The 20,867-nt window shown below is 38.7% G+C and overlaps 1 protein-coding gene across 1 annotated transcript in view; it reads right to left on the bottom strand.

Moving 5' to 3' along the window:
* fam171a2a (family with sequence similarity 171 member A2a) overlaps window positions 1–20,867 on the bottom strand; it is a 40,849-nt gene that overhangs the window by 18,468 nt on the left and 1,514 nt on the right. The window contains exons 2-3 of the mRNA XM_060893226.1: window positions 6,596–6,823; window positions 1,495–1,587 (exon numbers count right to left, since the gene is read on the bottom strand). Of these exons, the coding sequence (XP_060749209.1) occupies window positions 1,495–1,587; window positions 6,596–6,823 (321 nt within the window). The remainder of the gene's footprint in view (window positions 1–1,494; window positions 1,588–6,595; window positions 6,824–20,867) is intronic.

Raw genomic sequence — 20,867 nt, 5'->3', positions numbered from 1 at the left:
CAGCAGAAGAAGCAATAATTTCTTTGAGAACTCCCTGCTTGCTAATCGACATGATTGCAGAAAAGCTCGGTTCGCTGCCTGTGCTAAGAATTGGTAACGTGGCACACTGCAATATTCACAACATTGTTATCGTCACTACCCCCTTTTATTCCAGAAGGGAGACAACTGCTTAGGTTGACAGCTGTTTCTGCATAGCATATGTGTGTTTCCTTGATAAGTTTGTTTAATTTGGAAGCCAGCCTAAGCTATAGCAAAGGACAAAAATATGTATGCTGTTTTATTATTAAATAAAACGTGTAATCATGTGGCAGCAGTGCAACACTTAAAATCATGCAGATACAATCAATAGCTTAAAGGCAGGGTCTCCGGTTTTTGAAAGCCAATGTTGACATATAAAATCACCAAAACAAACACACCCCTAACCCAAATGGGTCCCACCCCTGTATTGATAGCTCCGCCCACACATACATACGCAACCCAGGCAACTAATGGAAAGAAATGTGTCTTTATCATAGCTGAAGGGAAAAACAATACGATTGCAGATAAACAAACAAGCAAAAATGACACACAAGCATAATCATGCTTAGGACGGCATACATTAGCTCTGTTTAACAAAGCAAAACCAACGTTACTCACCTATAGAGAAGGAAAAAAGCGCCTCGGCGTCTTAAGTAAGGTTGGCCGCATATTCACAGATCGGAGTTTCACCGAGTCAATAACTCCTGAGCTAAACGCTGTTACTACACAAAACGCAATTGTAGCTGCGTCTCTACATTACTACGATAGAAAAGAGGTGTTATTTGTGTAGTGACAGTGTTTAGCTCAGGAGTTATTGACTCGGGAAACTCCAACCTGTGAATATGTGCCAACTTCCCGCTCCTTCAGTTCTCTCCAGCGCTGGAAAGCTGGAAAGCTATATTAACACGTCCTACTTCTTGCCTTATCGTAAACCTTTCTTCGCTTTCTTTCTTTGTTTTTATCCTCCATGTCAATGTTAAAACCGCTTTCTGCTAATGTCACACATGCGCACTGAACACTCTCTCCGCCCATATTGACAAGACACGCCCCTTTCTGCTCATTGGCTACACGCTTGTTTTGTTTTTTGCTTATTTTTCGGCCCGACTCAGTTTTCTGAAGCATTTCTCAAAAATCGAAGACCCTACCTTTAAGATAATGCTTATATTAAACATCAGAAAGGAGGAAAATGGATGCTGTTTTCCTCAGAATGCTGTGGAAAACAAAATAAGCAGCGATTCTTCAGGCTTGAATGCCTAGTTTATGACAATGGCCAGACCAGTTTGAGCTGACAAGACTATAGTAACTCAAATAGTCACTTTTTACAACCGTGGTGAGCTGAAAAGCATCTCAGAACAAAGCACGTCAAAAGGAATCAGAGGCTACAGTGGAGATTGGAAAAATGTGGGCAATGCAGAAAAGTGGACCAGCTTGGAGCACTGAAACATCATAAGGGGCATCAGATAGCGCTTTACTCACCTGGAGAACCAAGCAGGAGCTGAACCACATCATCATAGAGAAGCAGTGTAGCTGGCCTTTGGGGAAGCAGATAAAGGCTCACTGAAGCATACACTAGACAGTGGAAATAGAGGAACGAAAATTAGAAAACACTTGAAACCATTTTTACTGATTCATGATTGACGTTGATTCATTTTCTATAAAGCCATCCTTAAAAATATTCTTGTTTGCCGTAACCCAACTGACCCTGTCAATTTAGGACCGACTCAATTTTTTATTTTTTTGCTTTAAGTCCGACCGACTTGCCGGTTGTAAATTTGCGTTAAGACCGACCATTTTTTTAACTCTTCAAACAACTAATACAAAAGCAATAAAATAATATTAACGGGTTCGGGCACCATAATACATCTAAAAAATTCATTAAAACAGCTCGACACTGCTTTAACTTGGCACGAAGTTCTGCAAACCAAAATATTTTTAAGGATGGCCTAACAGCAGCTCTGACAGTTGTTCCAGCTGCAAGGCAAATCGCAGATTTTTATTCATGTACTTCTTTTAGAAATTATTGTTTTTTTAATTACACCCAACACAGATACTTGTATGGTGGATGCAACGTCCTGTTGAGGTTTACTTAAAACTCCAGTTTCAGTTGAACTTGATATGATGACATTTTTGTGTTTGTACTGTTCTGAGAGAAAAGAAAAATATTGTTGAGGCCAGTAATGTCTTCTGGTCTGAGATCATTCATCCATTTTCTGTACTGCTTATTCTACACAGGCTTGCAGGGAACCAGGAGTCTACCCCAGGGAACTTTGGGGACACCCTGGATAAACCCTAGCACACGCACAAACACACACACACACACACACACACACACACACACACACACACACACACACACACACACACACACACACACACAAACAAAGACAGTGTAGAAAATGACAATCAATCTACAGCACATATCACTGGACTGGGGAGGTAACTGAAGTACCTGAGGATAACACTGGAGGAAGCACAGGGAAAACATACAATCTCTGTGCACAAGTGTGTACAGAGTGTGTGTACCACTAAGCTACAGTTCCCCTGGTCTGAATCATGCCATGAAAAGAAGTGCAGGATAAAATAATCACTAAACTGTTCACTGGACAGTGAGCTCTCAATCTTGTGGATCAGAACAGGAAATCACTATAAAATCATATAGAGGAATGATTTTATTTAAAGACATTTTCTAGGAACCTAGAGTCCGTGAAGCACAGGCAGACTCGCTTTGTCTGATTCATAAGTGGATTTAATCCAAACCTCAATATCTGAAAACAAAAAAAAAGGCTTATACATAATGTATTGATTCTGATAATAATAAAAAAATGTGTAGTGTTAGTGAAAATTTAAGAATTAAAATAAATAAAGTAAATAAATATAGAAACACGTTTATAATGAGCCTAAAGTTTAATGAGCCTAAATGAAGGATGTTCTGACAAAGTTCATTCATTTTCTACCGCTTATCCGAACTACCTCGGGTCACGGGGAGCCTGTGCCTATCTCAGGCGTCATTGGGCATCAAGGCGGGATACACCCTGGACGGAGTGCCAACCCATCGCAGGGCACACACACTCTCATTCACTCACGCAATCACACACTACGGACAATTTTCCAGAGATGCCAATCAACCTACCAGGCATGTCTTTGGACCGGGACACACAAGGTGGTGGAGGCGGGACTCGAACCCCGACCCTGGAGGTGTGAGGCGAACGTGCTAACCACTAAGCCACCGTGCCCCCCTGACAAAGTTTATTTACTATAATTATAATTATAAGAATAATTATAAGACCTTCTGCACTTTGGATATTAAACCTACAGTACTTCAAGTACTTCCCGTGCTTCAGGACATGGGATTTACACACATCAATGGCACAGATGCTACTATCAGGAGAGAGTGTGCTGTTTTCAATACATTCTCAGTGGGTACAGTGGGAGACTGTAATAGAAATACAACATTAGACATAAAGAAAGCTGACCTGAGGATACTTAAGTCAGGAATGATACTTAGGAGACAAAGTGAGTAACCCGAGAGCTTTCGAAGGATAGTGGGCAAGATGTGGGAGGACAAAATGTTCTCCAAAACCAACACGGAAGGCAAGTGAAACTGAACCAATGACACAGAGGACCTCGATCTTAGCAAGCGAGCAATGCTATTGTTCACAGGTCTTTAAAATAAAGCTCTCAGGATCAGATCTCACTAAACAGTGAGCTCTTTGAGCAAAGCCTCCTCTTGGAGCATGACTCACTCCCTGGCTTTGCGTGACATGCACAGATTTGCAGAACAGCAGGAGAACCTTCCAGGCTTCAGAACACTGGGACACTTCAGGACTCTGCCTCCACTATCATTAATTAAAGACAAGAGAAGGAGGGCAGGTTTCAGCATCTCCACGTGTCCCGGTGCAAATACATAGCCTGAAAAAGCTGCCCTCTAAACAGCTGACTCACTGTCCCATTTTTGCCTCTGCACCAGCCTGGCCCCAACAGCGGCTCTCTGTATTCATCTTGCCATGGAAACGGCAGCTTTAACAGCAACACATTCTTCCAAATCATAACACTCTTTAATACAGAAAGCACATTGCTATTTGCTGACACAATAAAGCTGACAGACACCAACATGTGGCACGCAGATGAACAATAAGGCGTCAGACAAAAGGACTCCACTTTGGAAACGAAGCTGGCTTTCATTTAATGGTACAAAAAACTTCCCAGTCTTGAATTAACACGTTATGTTCAATGGTGCCAAAATGGACTTAAATATAGTACACAGTAGCTCAGTGATGAAACAGAAGCATTTCTCTGCTCATCACGGGTTTGAATCCAGATGATGCCACTAACATCCTTGGCCAAGGGCCAAGGGGGAAGACAGGTTAGTGGTAAACTAACTTGTTAGTGAGAATGATTGTGGTAAACTTTCTCCCCTGTCACAACTACAGTAACCAATCATGTGCATATGTTGGGCTCATGTATGCAGAAGAGGGTAGAAAGTGCTTTTCTTTGACTGTGTTTTGCAACCTTGTGAAGCAGCAGTAACAGCAGATCAATAAATGTGGTCATCAGGGTTTAAAAGCATTTTCATGCCTCTTGATTTGTGATTGTTGTATGATAGGGGAGAGCTGGGTGAGAATTAGCAAGTAAACACATTAGTGAGAATATACGGAAAAGTACACCGTGGGCCTGGGAAATGATGATATATTGTCACAATACTCATTTCTGAGATATTGAGAATTTTTATTTTTCTGGATTTATTTTTTTAATAATTACAACCTAAATGAAGCAGTTTTCACACTTTTATATATAAATAGACAAAACAAAACAAAATATTATCTGATATTTTTATATGATACATTGATTTATATTAGATTTATTTTATATTTGTGTTTTTTTAATATTGCATTGTTGATTAAATGTAACCTTTTTTCTTATTAGACGAACTAATCATTAGTCTATGGCAGATAGTTAGTTAGACACCTCTAGTACAGTGTCCTTATTTTTATTAAAATATTAAAAATTAAAAATGCAAAACAGCTAAAAGCCAAAAGCAATCAGGAAAATAACACTCAGAGGTACGTGCAGAAAAGATGACAAAAGCTTGCAAAAGGATGCTGATGAATGAGCAGTGTAAGTAGCTGATTTAGAAAAAAGGAATGTGTACTAGAAGTCAAGTTTGTGTGATTGTTATAATGACTGGACTGGATTCAGGCTCCTGGTTGGGAAGTGAATCTGGAGGTAGTGAAGGTGTAAAAACAGCCTGAATGGATAAATGGTTGTTTTGCAAAATGAATCTGGAGTGTTCATCGAGGTGGATATAATTCCATTTATATTGACATTTCAGCTGATATACACATTAAAATTGGATATCAGCTTCCACAACTGTCAAATATAATCTAATCAAAACACATGGCATTAGGCAGTTCGACAGCTTTACATTTAAAACTTCTACAGTGAGACTACAAATGCCCCAAAACACCAACATCGGAAAAAAACCTCTTGAAAAATCTTGGACTCTTGTCCACCTGTGGTCATTATAAACATTTGAGGCCTTCACTGCCTAATGTGGCATGACTGAAGTGGAAATTAGAGTTGAGAATGTGTGCAATTTTCCCACGAGGGAATACAGCCACAGTAGAAATGCTTGTACACAGCAGCCGGGCTACACCAACACCAACTTGTGAGGGTGGGCCGCATTTTTAGCTGCCACTAAAAGTGGAGTATGTATAACTAAATGGCATCCAGCTGGTGGTGCAGACAGCACTGAACCCAGACCTGATTTAGCTGCTTAAGAGGCATGGTGTATTAACACAGTGTGGGTGTAATTGGATCTGAATGGAGATCTAGCAAAGTTGACAACTTGCCAGTATTCAGGTAATTATAGGATACCTATACTTTAATATATAGATATCTATCCTTTAAGGATTTCCAACGAGCAAAAAGTTCTGAACAAGCTTTAACTCAATATCTTACTATGTCTTACTACCTGAGCCAGACATCTAGTTTTAACTAGCATCTGGTATGTTTCTAAACATTTCAGACATTTTGTGAACAGTCACAGCAAGAGGTAATTGACTGAAAAAATTAATGATGCCAAAGAGTTTAAAGTTGGCCTCCATTAACATTTTAATCCAATGATTATACTGTGGTCAGATAATTTATCATGTTACAGTATTTAGAAGTTTGCTTTCCAATTCACATAAAACCAGCATTAATATATGAAAGTGTGGACATAGAAAAAATGGAGGACAAAAGAGAGGTTAACACGACAGCTGGTAGGGTTCATAGCACCTAAACAAGAGTGCTGTTAACAAGCCTGTTTAAGTACAAAGCTCAGATTCCATAACCTTGTCTGGGTTGTAGATCTTAACGTGGAACTTTTAGTATCTAAACAGAAAGGCATGGAAATAGCAGAAGAGGTCATTCTAAGTGCGTTCAGTCCGTTGAGGTCCTGTGCTGTTTTAAATGACACAATAAGAAACATGTTCAGTGTAAGTACCCCATGGGCATCACGTGAAGATGATTCTTCACGCTACATACCGGATACATACTTGGATATTAGTAGTTATAACCCAGAAAGAGTGGCACTTACAGGGGATGCGGTTGGCATGCCAAGGTGCAGAGTTGGTCACAAATCCATGCTTGGAGGCTGAGACAATGACCCAAGTTCCTGGGCGGTACAGGAAGTTAACCGTGACAATACCGTCCTCCCCTGTGAGGCCAGATGCCAAGATGGATTGGTTCCCATGCACCTGAACTGCAGCTTCTTTCAGAGATGAAAGGTCACCATTGTCAAAGATCTGGACTTTAATCAACACTTCTGTGGGATAGAGAAAGAAATAGACAATTGTTAGGGTACTAATCATGAAGTATTTAAACTTAAAGTTTCAAATGAGATTAAAATCAACTTTCTGATTAGCTGTGAAGATCTCCCACTATCCTATTTGTCCACCCATCCATCACACCCTCCTATCAATTCAACCATCTGTTCATCTATCCACATTAGTAGCCCAGATCTCATCCACCACTACCCATCTCTTCATCCATTCAAAAAAAAAGCATTTCATCCAACCACTATCCATTCATCCATACCAACCCACCCATTTAACCACCCAGTGCCTATCCATCCATCCCGCCATCCATCCCGCCACCCATCCATCCATCCATCCAACCGTACCACCAATCTTATTAACCCATTATCTATCCATCAATCCATTAATTCATCCATCCATCCAAAATTACATACATTGCCTGTTAGGGTGCATTATAATTATTGCAGTTCATCCACCCATTATCCATCCCATTTAACCACCCAGTGCCTATCCATCCATCCCGCCATCCATCCAACCATACCACCTATCTTATTCACCCATTATCCATCCATCCATCCATCCATCCATCCATCCACCCATCCATCCATCCAAAATTACATACATTGCCTGTTAGGATGCATTATATCAATTGCATTTGCTAGTGGTGTTCTGAAACATCATTAATAACAATACATGACATATTAAATATCTTATAATGATCATATAATTTAGAAGTAGGCTAACTAATGGAGCATAATATCTCATCATCGCTTTTCTTGGCAGAGATGCAGCTACGGATCTCCCTGGCCACTCTGTTTTGACACCACACTGCGCAAGATATTTAAGAATTTGCCTTGTTTACATGAGAGGATCACACAGTGTGGAGCACTCCTGAAGTGCACCTTACTCTGTTGTTCAAGTCAGATACAACCAACCCTGTGTAGACACAGACAATTCCTTTGAAGCCAAGCCTGATTTGCTTGTGTTCACTGTTTTCCAAGGCAATGATCTCCCCAGAAGATCCCCAGGAACACTACCATACACAGATTGAACAGTTCTGCTCCAGAAAGTGACTTATCCAAATCGATATACTCCCCATCTGAAGTACCCTACCAATACCCTGAAGCTATCAGAGGCCTGATTCAATGAAGCCTTTATGCAAGTAGAACTGCACTATTGCCCATTCCTAATCAATAAATGCAAATAGAGAAAAGGTCTTTTTTTTGGCAATGTTGTTAATAGTGATTCCAAACCTGAAGTGAGAAGAATAGAGTCAGCAGGCATGCTGCTTGTATAAATCCAGGAAATATGACTGGAAAATGTAAATAACTCCAGTGTGCAAAGACCACTGCTGATGTTTTCTTCGCCTCTGGCTTTTTGGTAGAATCTATTGATTTATACTGGCATTGATTAGAGGTCAAAATGCTTTTGTAAAAAGAGTTTATATGTACAGTATGTCTTTCATACCTTTTGACTGTATAATCCTACCCACTGTACCTGTTTTAAACATTGAGTAAATATGACTTCATCATTAAACCAAAAGATTCTTAATTGCTCTTAGGATGGTGGCTCTCTTCATTCTCATGAGAGGAATTCATGTAAACTGTGCATAGCTAAAACATCAGTACCATTAAAAGAGGTATGCAGTTTATTTCCACAGTAATAGTCTGCATACCTGGTCTCATGTTAATGCTGGAATAGGAAACAGACACCACTTCCTATACTACTTCCTATAATTCAGTACAAACTTACAAATGGCCTACAGACTTAGACTACAGCTCCGAGTTGTCACACTTCAGCTTCCCACACCTGATTGCAAATTCCAAATTCACACAAATCGTGACATATCCTTCAGTGAACCTTTCCACTGATGTGCCAAGCCTTATATTTTTTATCTCTGTTCTGGTTTTGCCTTTGATCCTGTATTCCTTTTGTGCGACTCTAATTCATCTGCCCTACTCTGTTTGCTGATTGGCTAAACCTAGCCTGTTTTTTACTCTGCCTGTTTTTTTGTGTCTTTAATACAAATCAACTGCATCCAGGAAAGTGGTGGCTCACGGGGTTAAGGGTCTGGGTTGTTGATTGGAAGGTTGGGATTCAAGCCCCAGCACTCCTAAGCTGCCACTGTTTAAGGACCTTAACCCTCCCTGCTCCAGGGGCGCTGTATCATATGTGGTGATAATAAAGGCTTCTATGCCCCGATTTCATTTCATTTCATTTTGTCTGATTCTTGGCTTACAATTGATTTTTGAACAGAAATAAAGATATTTTTGATACGAGGCAACTGCTAACTTTATTATATTAACCCTCCACACTTCTAGCTTATTACTGTTTTTTAATCTTATAACATATACCGAGATCCAACAAGAACATTCTAGAAAGCAGAAAGAAAACAGAATTTTACCACAAAAACCCAGTGGCTCCATGCTAACAGCATAAATGTTCAACAGAAAAAACTTAGCACATTTTACATAGCGCATTTTAACTTGCACCTTAACTGTCTCTAGACCACAATGGTTTGTTGAATTTAAACCTCAAAGATAAAGTATCACCAAGTTAAAGTTGTCAGAAGGAGAAACAAACTACTCCCAGAAGCATATTCACATCATGTCGTACATTCTCGTTCCCTGTTAGTCAACCGAGTTGACATGCTAATATTTTTATTTAAAGGATATTTGATATTGAATAAAAGAAAAGAAAGAATAGTTGAAGCTTTAGTTGAAGCTCAGGTATTGATACTTTATAGGACTTAAGTAAAAAGAGTATTATATATGTTCTAAGCTTAAATCTGTTAATACTAGCTATGAAATAAAGCTCTTAAATTAGCTATAAATTGTTGTTTTTACAGTACTTTCACTCATAATGAAAAGTGTATTGTGTTTGCTTGCTAGCATTTGTTTTTTATCTTAGCTAGGCTAACGTTATGACTTAGCCAAATGTATACTACCTTTAGTGACATACATTGTCAAATCAATGTAGCCATAAAATAATAATAATAAAAAAATACAGATTGATTTGTTGAATCCATGATTAGCATCCTTGCACTTTTCATGTTGCTTACAGATAAAGAGAACGGAAGGCACTATTCAAAGAATGTTCATTGTAATGTCTTTCACAGCCAGAGTTTCCTGTATATAAATCCATTTCCCATCCACTACTTGAATCGTCCAGCGTCAAGTTATTTCCAAGATCCTTCTGCTACATGAAGATCATCTCCTGTTTTGCTAACATTTTGCCCAATACAATATACTACAATTTACAAGAGTAAAAAGGTTTCCTCTTTATTAAAAATGCATTGTGTATCTTTGATTCTGCAATTAAAATAAGTGCCTGTTGGATCATGTAAGATCAGTAACCGATACTGTATTCTGATATTGTAATAACAGTATACAGCTGATATGTGTTGCATACATAACCCAAACTCTGAACCAAGTAAAGAAAAAGTAAAAAAAAAAAAAAGAAAAAAATGGAAAAACAGGTAAAACTGCTCTGCTGTGTATAAAAATTGTATCCTATCACTCCCTGAACTGCATCATGCTGCCTCAGCACTGCTCGACTGATCCAGCCATCTCAACACTCTTCTCTATCTTGGCACCTAGATAGTGAAATAAAATTCTCCTAGATGTCAAGCTGAGTTACTGGCCATTTAAAGAACTACTTCTTCCTTTCTTCTTCTTTATTGTGTTTTTGTTGTATTTCCTCCCACCAGTTTTAGACTGATAGTATTCTTGGACTGTGGTCTAGTGAACTAGTATAATTTTATTAAATGATAGAGACTTCAAAAGCACTTCTATAAGTTACTCGGATAAGAATGTATGACATTCAAATGCCATAAATGTACATGTTAAATGTTGCTATATAGACTATACCCCAATCTACTATAAAATTAATCTGACAGGGCAATTTCCCTTCACTCTAACTAAGAGGTCCAGCATGACAATGCCCCTGTGCACCAGCGAAAGCCACGAACACATGGTTTGCCAAATTTGGAGAAGAAGAAATCAAGTGTCCTGCACAGAATCCTGACCTCAACCCCACCTAACACCTTTGGTATGGACTGGAACACCAAATGCAGCCCTGAGCTTCTCACATCCTCGACAATACTAATTTGGCTGAATAATCCCAAATCCCCATAGCCACGCTCCAGGGACTAGGGAAATATTTCCAAAAGAGCAGAGGTTATTATAATAGCAAAGAGTTATAATACCACAAACATTTGACCATACAGTGTAGTTTGAATTGCGTTTTAATTTGTTAATAATAATCTAATAATGATTCATCAAAAAAATCTACCTCTAATCAAGATGTTAGAACTTTCTATCGTATCCTTTTTTTGCAGTGTGGATTACTGGATTTTGATGAGTAATCATAATCACCTCAGTGCACAGATGTTCTGACCTACGCTAAATCTGTCGTTTCCTACTGTATAACCCGTAACTGCCTGCCAAAAGATGCTCAAAGCATCATGGGTCAAGTGAAAGATATTTGTTGGTTTGTTCCACTAGCAGAGCATCTTTATTCATGCTGGAGTAGGATGCAGCCATTGACCACACACAGACAGCATGGCCATACTCATATTGAAGCAGCAAAGAGACGAAGACGACCTGCAGGAGATCTACAGCACGCGGTGCCGGACCAGAGCCAGGAAGATTGTAAAGGATCTCAGCCATCCCAACAATGGGCTCTTTTCTTTGTTGCGTTCAGGGAAACGCTTCCGCTCCTTGAAAGCAAACACAGAGAATGAGGAGAAGCTTCTTCCCGCAGGCCATTCGGAGTCTAAATCAGGAAACACCCAGGATCTAGTACTGGACCTATCTCTCCATCTTCACTGTTTTTATGCACACCTTTTCTGCACTGACACTTTAACTCTGAACTGTCACTGTCACTTTAACTCTGGTCTTGCACAGCACAGTGCCACTTTATACACTATATACACTATTTACACACCATACTAGTGGGTGCAAGTGTTGAGGATGCAGAAGATAGGGATAGGTGAAGAGAGATGATTCACTGTGGCGACCCCTGAAGGAAAAAGCTGAAAGCAGAAGAATACTGCACCTGGACACTTTAAGGACAATCTTTAAAAACCATACACATTTATGTATATGTATATATGTATTATTTTTCCACTTATATTTTCATATTTTATATAGTTTATACTTTTTTTATTTATCTATCTCCTTTTGGTTTCTACCGCTTATCCGAACTACCTCGGGTCACGGGGAGCCTGTGCCTATCTCAGGCGTCATCGGGCATCAAGGCAGGATTCACCCTGGACGGAGTGCCAACCCATCGCAGGGCACACACACACACACACACACGTTCTCTCATTCACTCACGCAATCGCACACTCACACACTGCGGACAATTTTTCCAGAGATGCCAATCAACCTACCATGCATGTCTTTGGACTGGGGGAGGAAACCGGAGTACCCGGAGGAAACCCTCAAGGCACGGGGAGAACATGCAAACTCCACACACCCCAAGGCGGAGGCGGGAATCGAACCCCCAACCCTGTAGGTGTGAGGCGAACGTGCTAACCACTAAGCCACCGTGCTTTTTTTATCCTAAATTGCATTCCTTTTTTTATGCTTATATACCGGTCAGATGCAAAAAGCATTTCACTGCATGTCGTCTCCTGAATCTATGTTTATGTGACAAATAAAATAAAATTTGAAAATTTGAATTTGATTTAAATTCAGAGACCACCAAAGATACAAAAGCACACTTTTACTCCGTCTCATCCCACCAAATATCATAATGGTTTCAATTATTTATGATGTTTCTTATGATGAGTCATATCTAAACTAATAGCTTTTATACGAGGCATTTTCACTATTTAGTAGAAATATCTGTAAATGCCCGGATACTTTTCCATGCCACTTCTTGTAAACTCTTTTCAGTTTTATCTGTACTTGGAGTATATAAATCTTCAGTTATTTTTTAGCCATTTACAGTTTCTTTCTCATATCATAATCAACACTATATTTTTAGATCTTGGCTATCCCACCATGCAAGAGCAAGCAAAGTGAGCTAGAATGCTTGTTAAGGGTATAAATACAGACCAAACAAACAAATGTATGACTGTTTTATCCTCTGCTAAACAAGATTTTAATGTTTCACATGTTTCTTTTGTTGAACCTACATATCTGCTGGTCAAATAAGGAGAATCAACCAAACAAGAAAAAACTCAAACAACTCAAACTCCAACAACAGAAAAACAAAATTGTAGCCCAGAAATCTGCTTTTTCTGCGCATCCAGGCTCATGATTTTTCCATCCATGCTCTATCAATAAAATCAAGTAATTTACTGTCTATGAACCCTTTACCATTGCTTGGTGAAGTTATGTTTCTTGTCAGTGAGTTGAAGTCATTTTTTTCCTCATGTCAACAATACGCAAGCTATCACAGTACCACACCTGTTAAGCAACGTTTATCCTACCTCATAATGATAGGATATACTGAATCATTCCTGCTGCTCTTCAAAAAAGCTCATTTCTTTCGTCTCTTCTTTGGGAGGGCCTGGAGGAGAGCATGCAGCAAATAAATCCCCTGATTGCCTTCTCATGGCACTTTTGCTCCAGCTGGAAGCCATCAGCCCCAGTTCAGCAACACTCACTAATCCAGCTTTCACTGAGGAGGAGAAGTGCACTGAGGAAAGGGAGATTCAGGACATCTTTGTACCACATGGGGAAAAAAACAGAGCAACACCTGGACATGTTTTTAAAGAACTGAGCTTCGAATACAAGTCAATGCAATCAGAGACTCACTGCCGCGTTGGAACCTGAAATTCTAGCAGAAGCCCATGCAGAATTCAGGAGGGCTGAAATTAAGCGCACAGAATAAATCACTGTTATGGAAAAAAATCAGCAAAGGAGTGATGCGATATAGCATAATAAGAGCAAACCTGTTATTTCTTTCACACCACAGCAATTTATAAATGAACTGTAACTTTTATATTCATACTGTATACAGCTACATTTATAGCTTACTGCTGTGGAATGAATATAGAACAAGTTTGTATTTTTTCGTTGTTAAAGATTGGACATTTACATTTGGGAAAATGAGTTTGAGCAACTTAATAAAAGTCTTTTGAAGACTCTAGCAATAAATACATCGATACTAGTTCACTAGGTCACAGACTACAAATACCTACAGTCTAAAAACTTTCTAAGTGAAACTTTCTAACTTCTAAAAACGTCCTAAGTGCCTTGCTTGTACCCTTAGATGTGCAACGTAGCAATAAACTATCTGTTATTATCGAAACAAGTCAATATAAACGTGTAATTCTCCTTGTTGCCATGCTGTTCTAGATAATTCTAGATCAGATTTGAGAGTTCAGCAACGTACATAAACAAATATTTGACTAACAGAAATAACAGTTCATTTTAATGCTTCAGGAAGCTTGAACTGGCAAAAATCGACATTCATTCCAATGGATTGAATTTAATCATTTGAATGATTTCCAAAGACTCTGTCAAAGGAAATGCCAAGACTTCTTAAACTGCTACAGGTGTGACTGCATGTGGAAAAGAGTGCTGCAGAGATTTGTCCTAAAACCTGAAAAATGAGTAAGTAATACCTTACAACATGATTTTTTGTTTAACTTTATCATAAACAAACAGACAGGAAGTTACTAGATATGCTTTGCCTTGGATTCTCTGATCTGGCCCTTTATATCATCATACTGTATATGACATCATCTCATTACTGTAAGTCGTGGCCTAATGGAGGGAAGTCGTGGCCTAATGGGGGGAAGTCGTGGCCTAATGGTTAGAGAGTCTGACTCCTAACCCTATGGTTGTGGGTTCGAGTCTCGGGCCGGTCACGACTGAGGTGCCATAAATGGCTGCCCACTGCTCCGGGTGTGTGTTCACTGTGTGTGTGTTCACTGCTGTGTGTGTGCACTTTGGTTGGTTAAATGCAGAGAACGAATTCTGAGTATGGGTCACCGTACTTAGCTGTATGTCACGTCACATTAATATTGGTTCTCTTCTGTGGGGCAGAATACCTTCAGATTTGGTAAATAAGGCACAATTTAGATTTTCTTTCCATACTGCTACACCAAGTGATCTTGGCCTTAGGCTTTCAGTTTTGTCCATTCTAATCATGATCACTTAATGAAAATGTCACACACTCTATTCGTTTTAAAGGTGTGGATGTGGGGTCGCTGAGTGGAGAGATTTCCAGGCTTCATAAAAGGGTTTACAGTTCCTTTGGGAGGAAATGAATCCCAGCAGCGGGTTGAGTCAGCAGCGTCTGCCTCAAGGTTTGAAACATCTGCACAGCATGACAACAGGACACGAGAACCTGGGGTGGCCATAAGGCTGTGACTTTCCTCTCATTCGTAAGTATTTTGGTTTTTATTAAAATGGTGCAATTTCATTATTTAGAAATCTAAACAATAGTCGAATATTTCAGTTTTTGTTCCTCTATTACATGTAAGTAGGTCTCAATCTTTCAGTCATCAATGACTTAACAAAAGAAGTAGGATTTTCTGTATCTCATTGTTTATAACCTGAAGGTCAGTTGACAAGGAACCACCTCTCTGCCATTTGTATTTTAGTTCATCAAGTATTTAAATCCGAATGCATCTGAAGACCCCACATGAAAAAACATTAAAGTAGGAAAGAAGATGCACACAGCGGATAAAAGCTGAACACCACTAAGAAAACACTTGTGCAAACTGGCCAAGACCGGAGATGTAATATGAAAATCAATCAGTAACTGTTTAGTTGTGTACTCAGAGTGTACTAACCAACTTCATATGTTCCAGATGTAACTTTCTGTGGGGTTTTTTGATGAATCATTGCATCCACATAATCTTGCAAATGGAAATCATTTGGGTCAAAACAATGCAGGATAATTAACCGAGTCACAGAAAAAAGTCGCTAGTGTATTTTAGCATACGCAAAAATTAGCAATATGAAGTGAATACAGTACGAGTCCTAGTCAGTCAGTGAGTCCTGTAATTATTCATTCATTCATTCTACCGCTTTATCCGAACTTTATCTCAGGCGTCATCGGGCATCAAGGCAGGATACACCCTGGACGGAGTGCCAAACCATCGCAGGGCACACACACACTCTCATTCACTCACGCAATCACACACTACGGACAATTTTCCAGAGATGCCAATCAACCTACCATGCATGTCTTTGGACCGGGGGAGGAAACCGGAGTACCCGGAGGAAACCCCCGAGGCACGGGGAGAACATGCAAACTCCATACACACAAGGCGGAGGCGGGAATCAATCCCCTAACCCTGGAGGTGTGAGGTGAACGTGCTAACCACTAAGCCACCGTGCCCCCCAGTCCTGTAATTTATTTGTAAAATATATGTCTGCTAATTTATTCTAGCAGACATATGCTGTTGTGTAAAACATTAAATGAATAAACTAAAAATAAAAATGAAACTATACACTAATATTTATTATATAATATATCTCTCTGCGAGCTATGACTCACATGGTGCCGCAACTGTTATTAACGAGCAGCATGGATTTAGCTTTTTTTAAAAAACAACAAAACCAGGTTTGCAAACAGGCACACCATCAAAACACTAGCTTGATATTGAAATTCATGCTAATGATCTGACGGAAAAACAAAAAACAAGCTTAATAGTCAAGTTAAATGGTTGTGTGTACATATATACATATAGATATATTCGTCGTTTGATGACAAATAATACACAAGTAACTTAATAATATGGAAGCTGTTTCTTTAGCTAGTAAATAAATTTATGATGAAAATGAATGCAATAAAAAATCATTGTAAATTTGATGTCAGTGGATGAGGCTATGTGTTTATGGTTAGAAAAACATAAATCGACTCCAGATAAAATTCATTTCTGACTCTTTCCCTCTCCCATTTCAAACTTCATGATATGTTAGTCCAGTAAAATTAACAGTGGCAGTGGTGACTTTATATCATACACTCCAATCTGTCACTCTGAGGTCTGGGTAAGTTGTACCAGGAGCAGTGGTTTAGCCTGTGGATAGATGGTTCATAGCCATGTTTTCAGGCTGTTAGTGGCAAAAATCTGTCTACAAATGTTCTCAATATCCAGAAGTAGTTCTGATAGTGTTACATAAATTCAGTCCTTCACTCCAGTGAAAGCTGAACCACGGTGAAAGACACTTGAGGACATCAATGCACAAACACCCCTCGGATGTAGATTACTACATCCAACATTTAAATTCTAATCGTAGTTTAATGGTCATGTAATTGCTAGAAACCCTGATAACACCCTCAGACAAAAGAGGTTTGCATTTCTAAATGATCTACTCACAGAGATGATCTAAAAACACACTGAAAAAAAAACCCCCCACTGAATTCACTTAAGTCAAAAGCATACGCTAGTTCCACATGAATTGACGGTGTATCTTCAAAGCCCTGAATTAAATCGATCATCCAACTCACGTGCAAATCCAAGACACTAGAGTTCTGCACTATTCTACCTATACTAATACTATAGTTATAGTGCAGTCCCTACGTATTAACGCCAACATCCTCGTGAGTAACTGGTTTATGTTAATACTACATGAATGGATCCTGCTCACTCTACATCATTCAATCTGGTGTTTAAGAAACTTTTTAAATGAAGTGTAGTACAAGCAACGAAATCACGTTCTGTTGAGAAACATAAGATTTCTGTATACAGAATATTTTTTTCATGGGTAAAAGTGAAGTATTAGAAAAGTTTGCTCTGAATGTGAATCCTGCGATGTGCAATTAAAGTGAATTAGATACCGCAGAATAGTGTCTTTCTTTGGTGTAGACCTTCATCTCTCACGTCACACAATTCGTGATCACGAAACGGTATTTTGTTTTCTAGCAGATGTTCAAGCATGACTGAATAAACTGCAAATAATATTTATTATTATTATTATTATTATTATTATTATTATTATTATTATTATCATTATCATCATCGTTATTAGTAATAATAACGATGATGATAATGATAATAATAATAATGATGATAATAATAATAATAGTAATAATAATAATAATAATAATAATAATAATAATAATAATAATAATAATAAATAATAATAAACTATTTTGGCTGGGGCAGTGTTAAAGAAGCTGAAATCCACTACAGTCACTTTGCATTAATCCAGAACTGGCTTTTCCTCTGCAGGCTTTCGTGCAAACGCAGAACACAGAGGAGGCTGAGTTGGGTGTCAGCACGATTAGGACGGCCAAGGGCTTGCCATGAGATGACAAAAAAGCCAAGAATAACCCTGTTTCACACATTACTAGATGACTCAGGCACTGTGCATCTGCACAAGACTTTGCAAAAAAAAAATAAATAAATAAAAAAAAGAACCTGACATCAAAGCCCCAAATACATTGATGAGATATAGGACAGTAAATTTATTTATGTTTAATTATGGTTTAATAATGTTATTATAACATGGATCTTACTAGTAATAGTTGACAGCACACATGCATAACTAAGTGCAGTACTGAAAAAACAGTGTAACTAACATCAAAATGATCTAAAACGAGCTAAACTACAAGATTGTGTTATTGTAAGTAGCAGAAGTTACAAACTAAAATAATCACAAACTAGAATTGGAGGCTCAGTGGTTAAGGTGTTGGACTAATGATTGGTAGGTTGTGTGAATTCAAATCCCAGGACCACCAAGCTGCCACTCTTGGGCCCTTGAGCAAGGACCTTAAACCTCTGCTGCACATCTGTATAAATAATTCCCTCTGGATAAGATATCAGCCAAATGCTGCAAATGTCTACATATGCAAAATATCTGCATTTCCAAACATATTTCCATAACATTCATTTACAATTATAATTTCCATAACATTAATTAGCTCAAAATTAAGATGCCGTATCTTTTCCTTTGCCACCAGAAGAGAAATCAATGTGTCCTAATGCTAATAAAATAATGTAAAATAGCTTTTCTGCTGATTTATATTACAATATAATAATGTTCCCTCACTATGCACATGCACATGGCTGATTCCTGGGCAATTTAAACAGGGCATCATGTCATTAAAGCTTCAGAAGGCATGTACCCGTGACTAAATATGCACCAGTTGGGCTCCTTATCTGGAATTGGTTTCCAGAAACTGCTGTTAGTCTAAGATTTATTAAAATTGTGTCTATTCAAAAAGTTGCTTTTCAACAAAACATTTTCATACATTACAACTTACATTTACATTTACAGCATTTGGCAGACCCCCTTATCCAGAGCGACGTATAACAGTGCTTTTAAGTCTCTATCGATGAATACATTACCACTTGTTCTCTAGGTTAAAGACTTAAGATACCTTCAACCTCTGTTCAGGGTTTTTTTTTTTTTTTTTAAATATACACATACAGCTAACAAATTATGACATATAACATCGGCTGCAGTTCCTTCCTTTTTCTCCAAAGAATATAAACTGTCAAAGAAAGCAGACTGAAGTATCATGAAGTATCAATCCTTCCCTCCAGGATTTCCAAGTTTTGTGTAATTCGCTGCAGTAAAAATGTTTGATTTTGCTGTAAATTTTTGCAAAATTTGTTATTGTGATTGAAAATCGCAAACTCAGGATTCTTCTTTTAAACTCCTACCAGTGAAGATAATTACTTTCTGAGATAGCTGTACTCATATTCGACACATGAAATTTTGCGGCCTTTGGTTGTGTTCAATTCTGTGATCGCAAAATCACAGAATCCTGGAGGGACTGATCATGCCTGCAGCAAAACCACAGAAGATTGAGTTATAAAAGTAGTAAAATTCCAGTGTCTAAAACTTAGCCAAAATTCAGTAGTTTCATTAGTAACTGAACAACAGAACAGAAACCAGAGCTGAAATGTCTGCGGCATTAAACAGTAACAATGAACTTAAAATACTTTGTACACTTCTTTGATTTGGAAAAAAAGCAACTACTCAGCACTGTGTAACACCAACATATAAAATAACACCTACTTAACCTACAAAATCCAACGTCCTTGACCGCAGAGAATGTTTGTTAATCCGATGGATGAAATTCCACTATCATTTAATTAAACGTCAAAATTTTACACTGTTGTTTGGGTGTTTTTTTCCAATAACCGACAACAAACGTCATTGTACGTGTGTAATAAGATGAAAACTGTTCGAAACGATAAACTAGCAATTACAAGTTTATAACTAACAAATGTAAAAATTCACTCAATGCCTAAAAACTAGAAAAGATTTCAAAGGATTGGGGCAAAATATCAGAGGCTGAGAGTCCTTGCGTTTAGGAAGAGCCGGCGGTTACTTTTGTGGCATGTGCAACCGCAAGCAAATGAGTCACAGAAGCATCGCCTGCCATAGGCTCATGGAGAGAGAAAAACAGAGTGGAGGCAGAGAAAAGGCTCATGGATCACATTAATATTCCCCTAATGTCCCTGCGGAAGCAAAGAGTTCCTGCAAAGAGTTTACACAAACAACTCCGACAGACTGAACTGGGGGGGCCAGCGCCTCAAAAAATGACTCAGTGCTTAATGATTAAAGCAACAAGTATACTAGATACTAGATATTTTATTAAGATAGATACTACACACTCACATTCTCAAAATAATTTATCCAATGAAACACAGCAGCATCAGCATGATTGCACTGTTGCAATATAATAATAATAATAATAATAATAATAATAATAATAATAATAATAAGGGGGGCACGGTGGCTTAGTGGTCGGGGTTCGATTCCCGCCTCCACCTTGTGTGTGTGGAGTTTGCAAGTTTCTCCCTGTGCCTCGGGGGTTTCCTCCGAGTACTCCGGTTTCCTCCCCCGGTCCAAAGACATGCATGGTAGGTTGATTGGCATCTCTGGAAAATTGTCTGTAGTGTGTGATTGCATGAGTGAATGAGTGTGTGTGTGTGTGCCCTGCGATGGGTTGGCACTCTGTCCAGGGTGTATCCTGCCTTGATGCCCGATGACGCCTGAGATAGGCACAGGCTCCCCGTGACCCAAGGTAGTTCGGATAAGCGGTAGAAAATGAGTGAATGAATGAATAATAATGGATATGATTTTTAGCGTAAAACTATGATTTTGGACAGAGCTTAGACTT

This window comes from Tachysurus vachellii, chromosome 18, assembly GCF_030014155.1.
Source record: "Tachysurus vachellii isolate PV-2020 chromosome 18, HZAU_Pvac_v1, whole genome shotgun sequence".
NCBI classification, from domain to species: domain Eukaryota; kingdom Metazoa; phylum Chordata; class Actinopteri; order Siluriformes; family Bagridae; genus Tachysurus; species Tachysurus vachellii.
The sequence above is the reverse complement of the archived record's forward strand: the minus strand, read 5'-3'. Positions and strand labels throughout refer to the sequence as shown.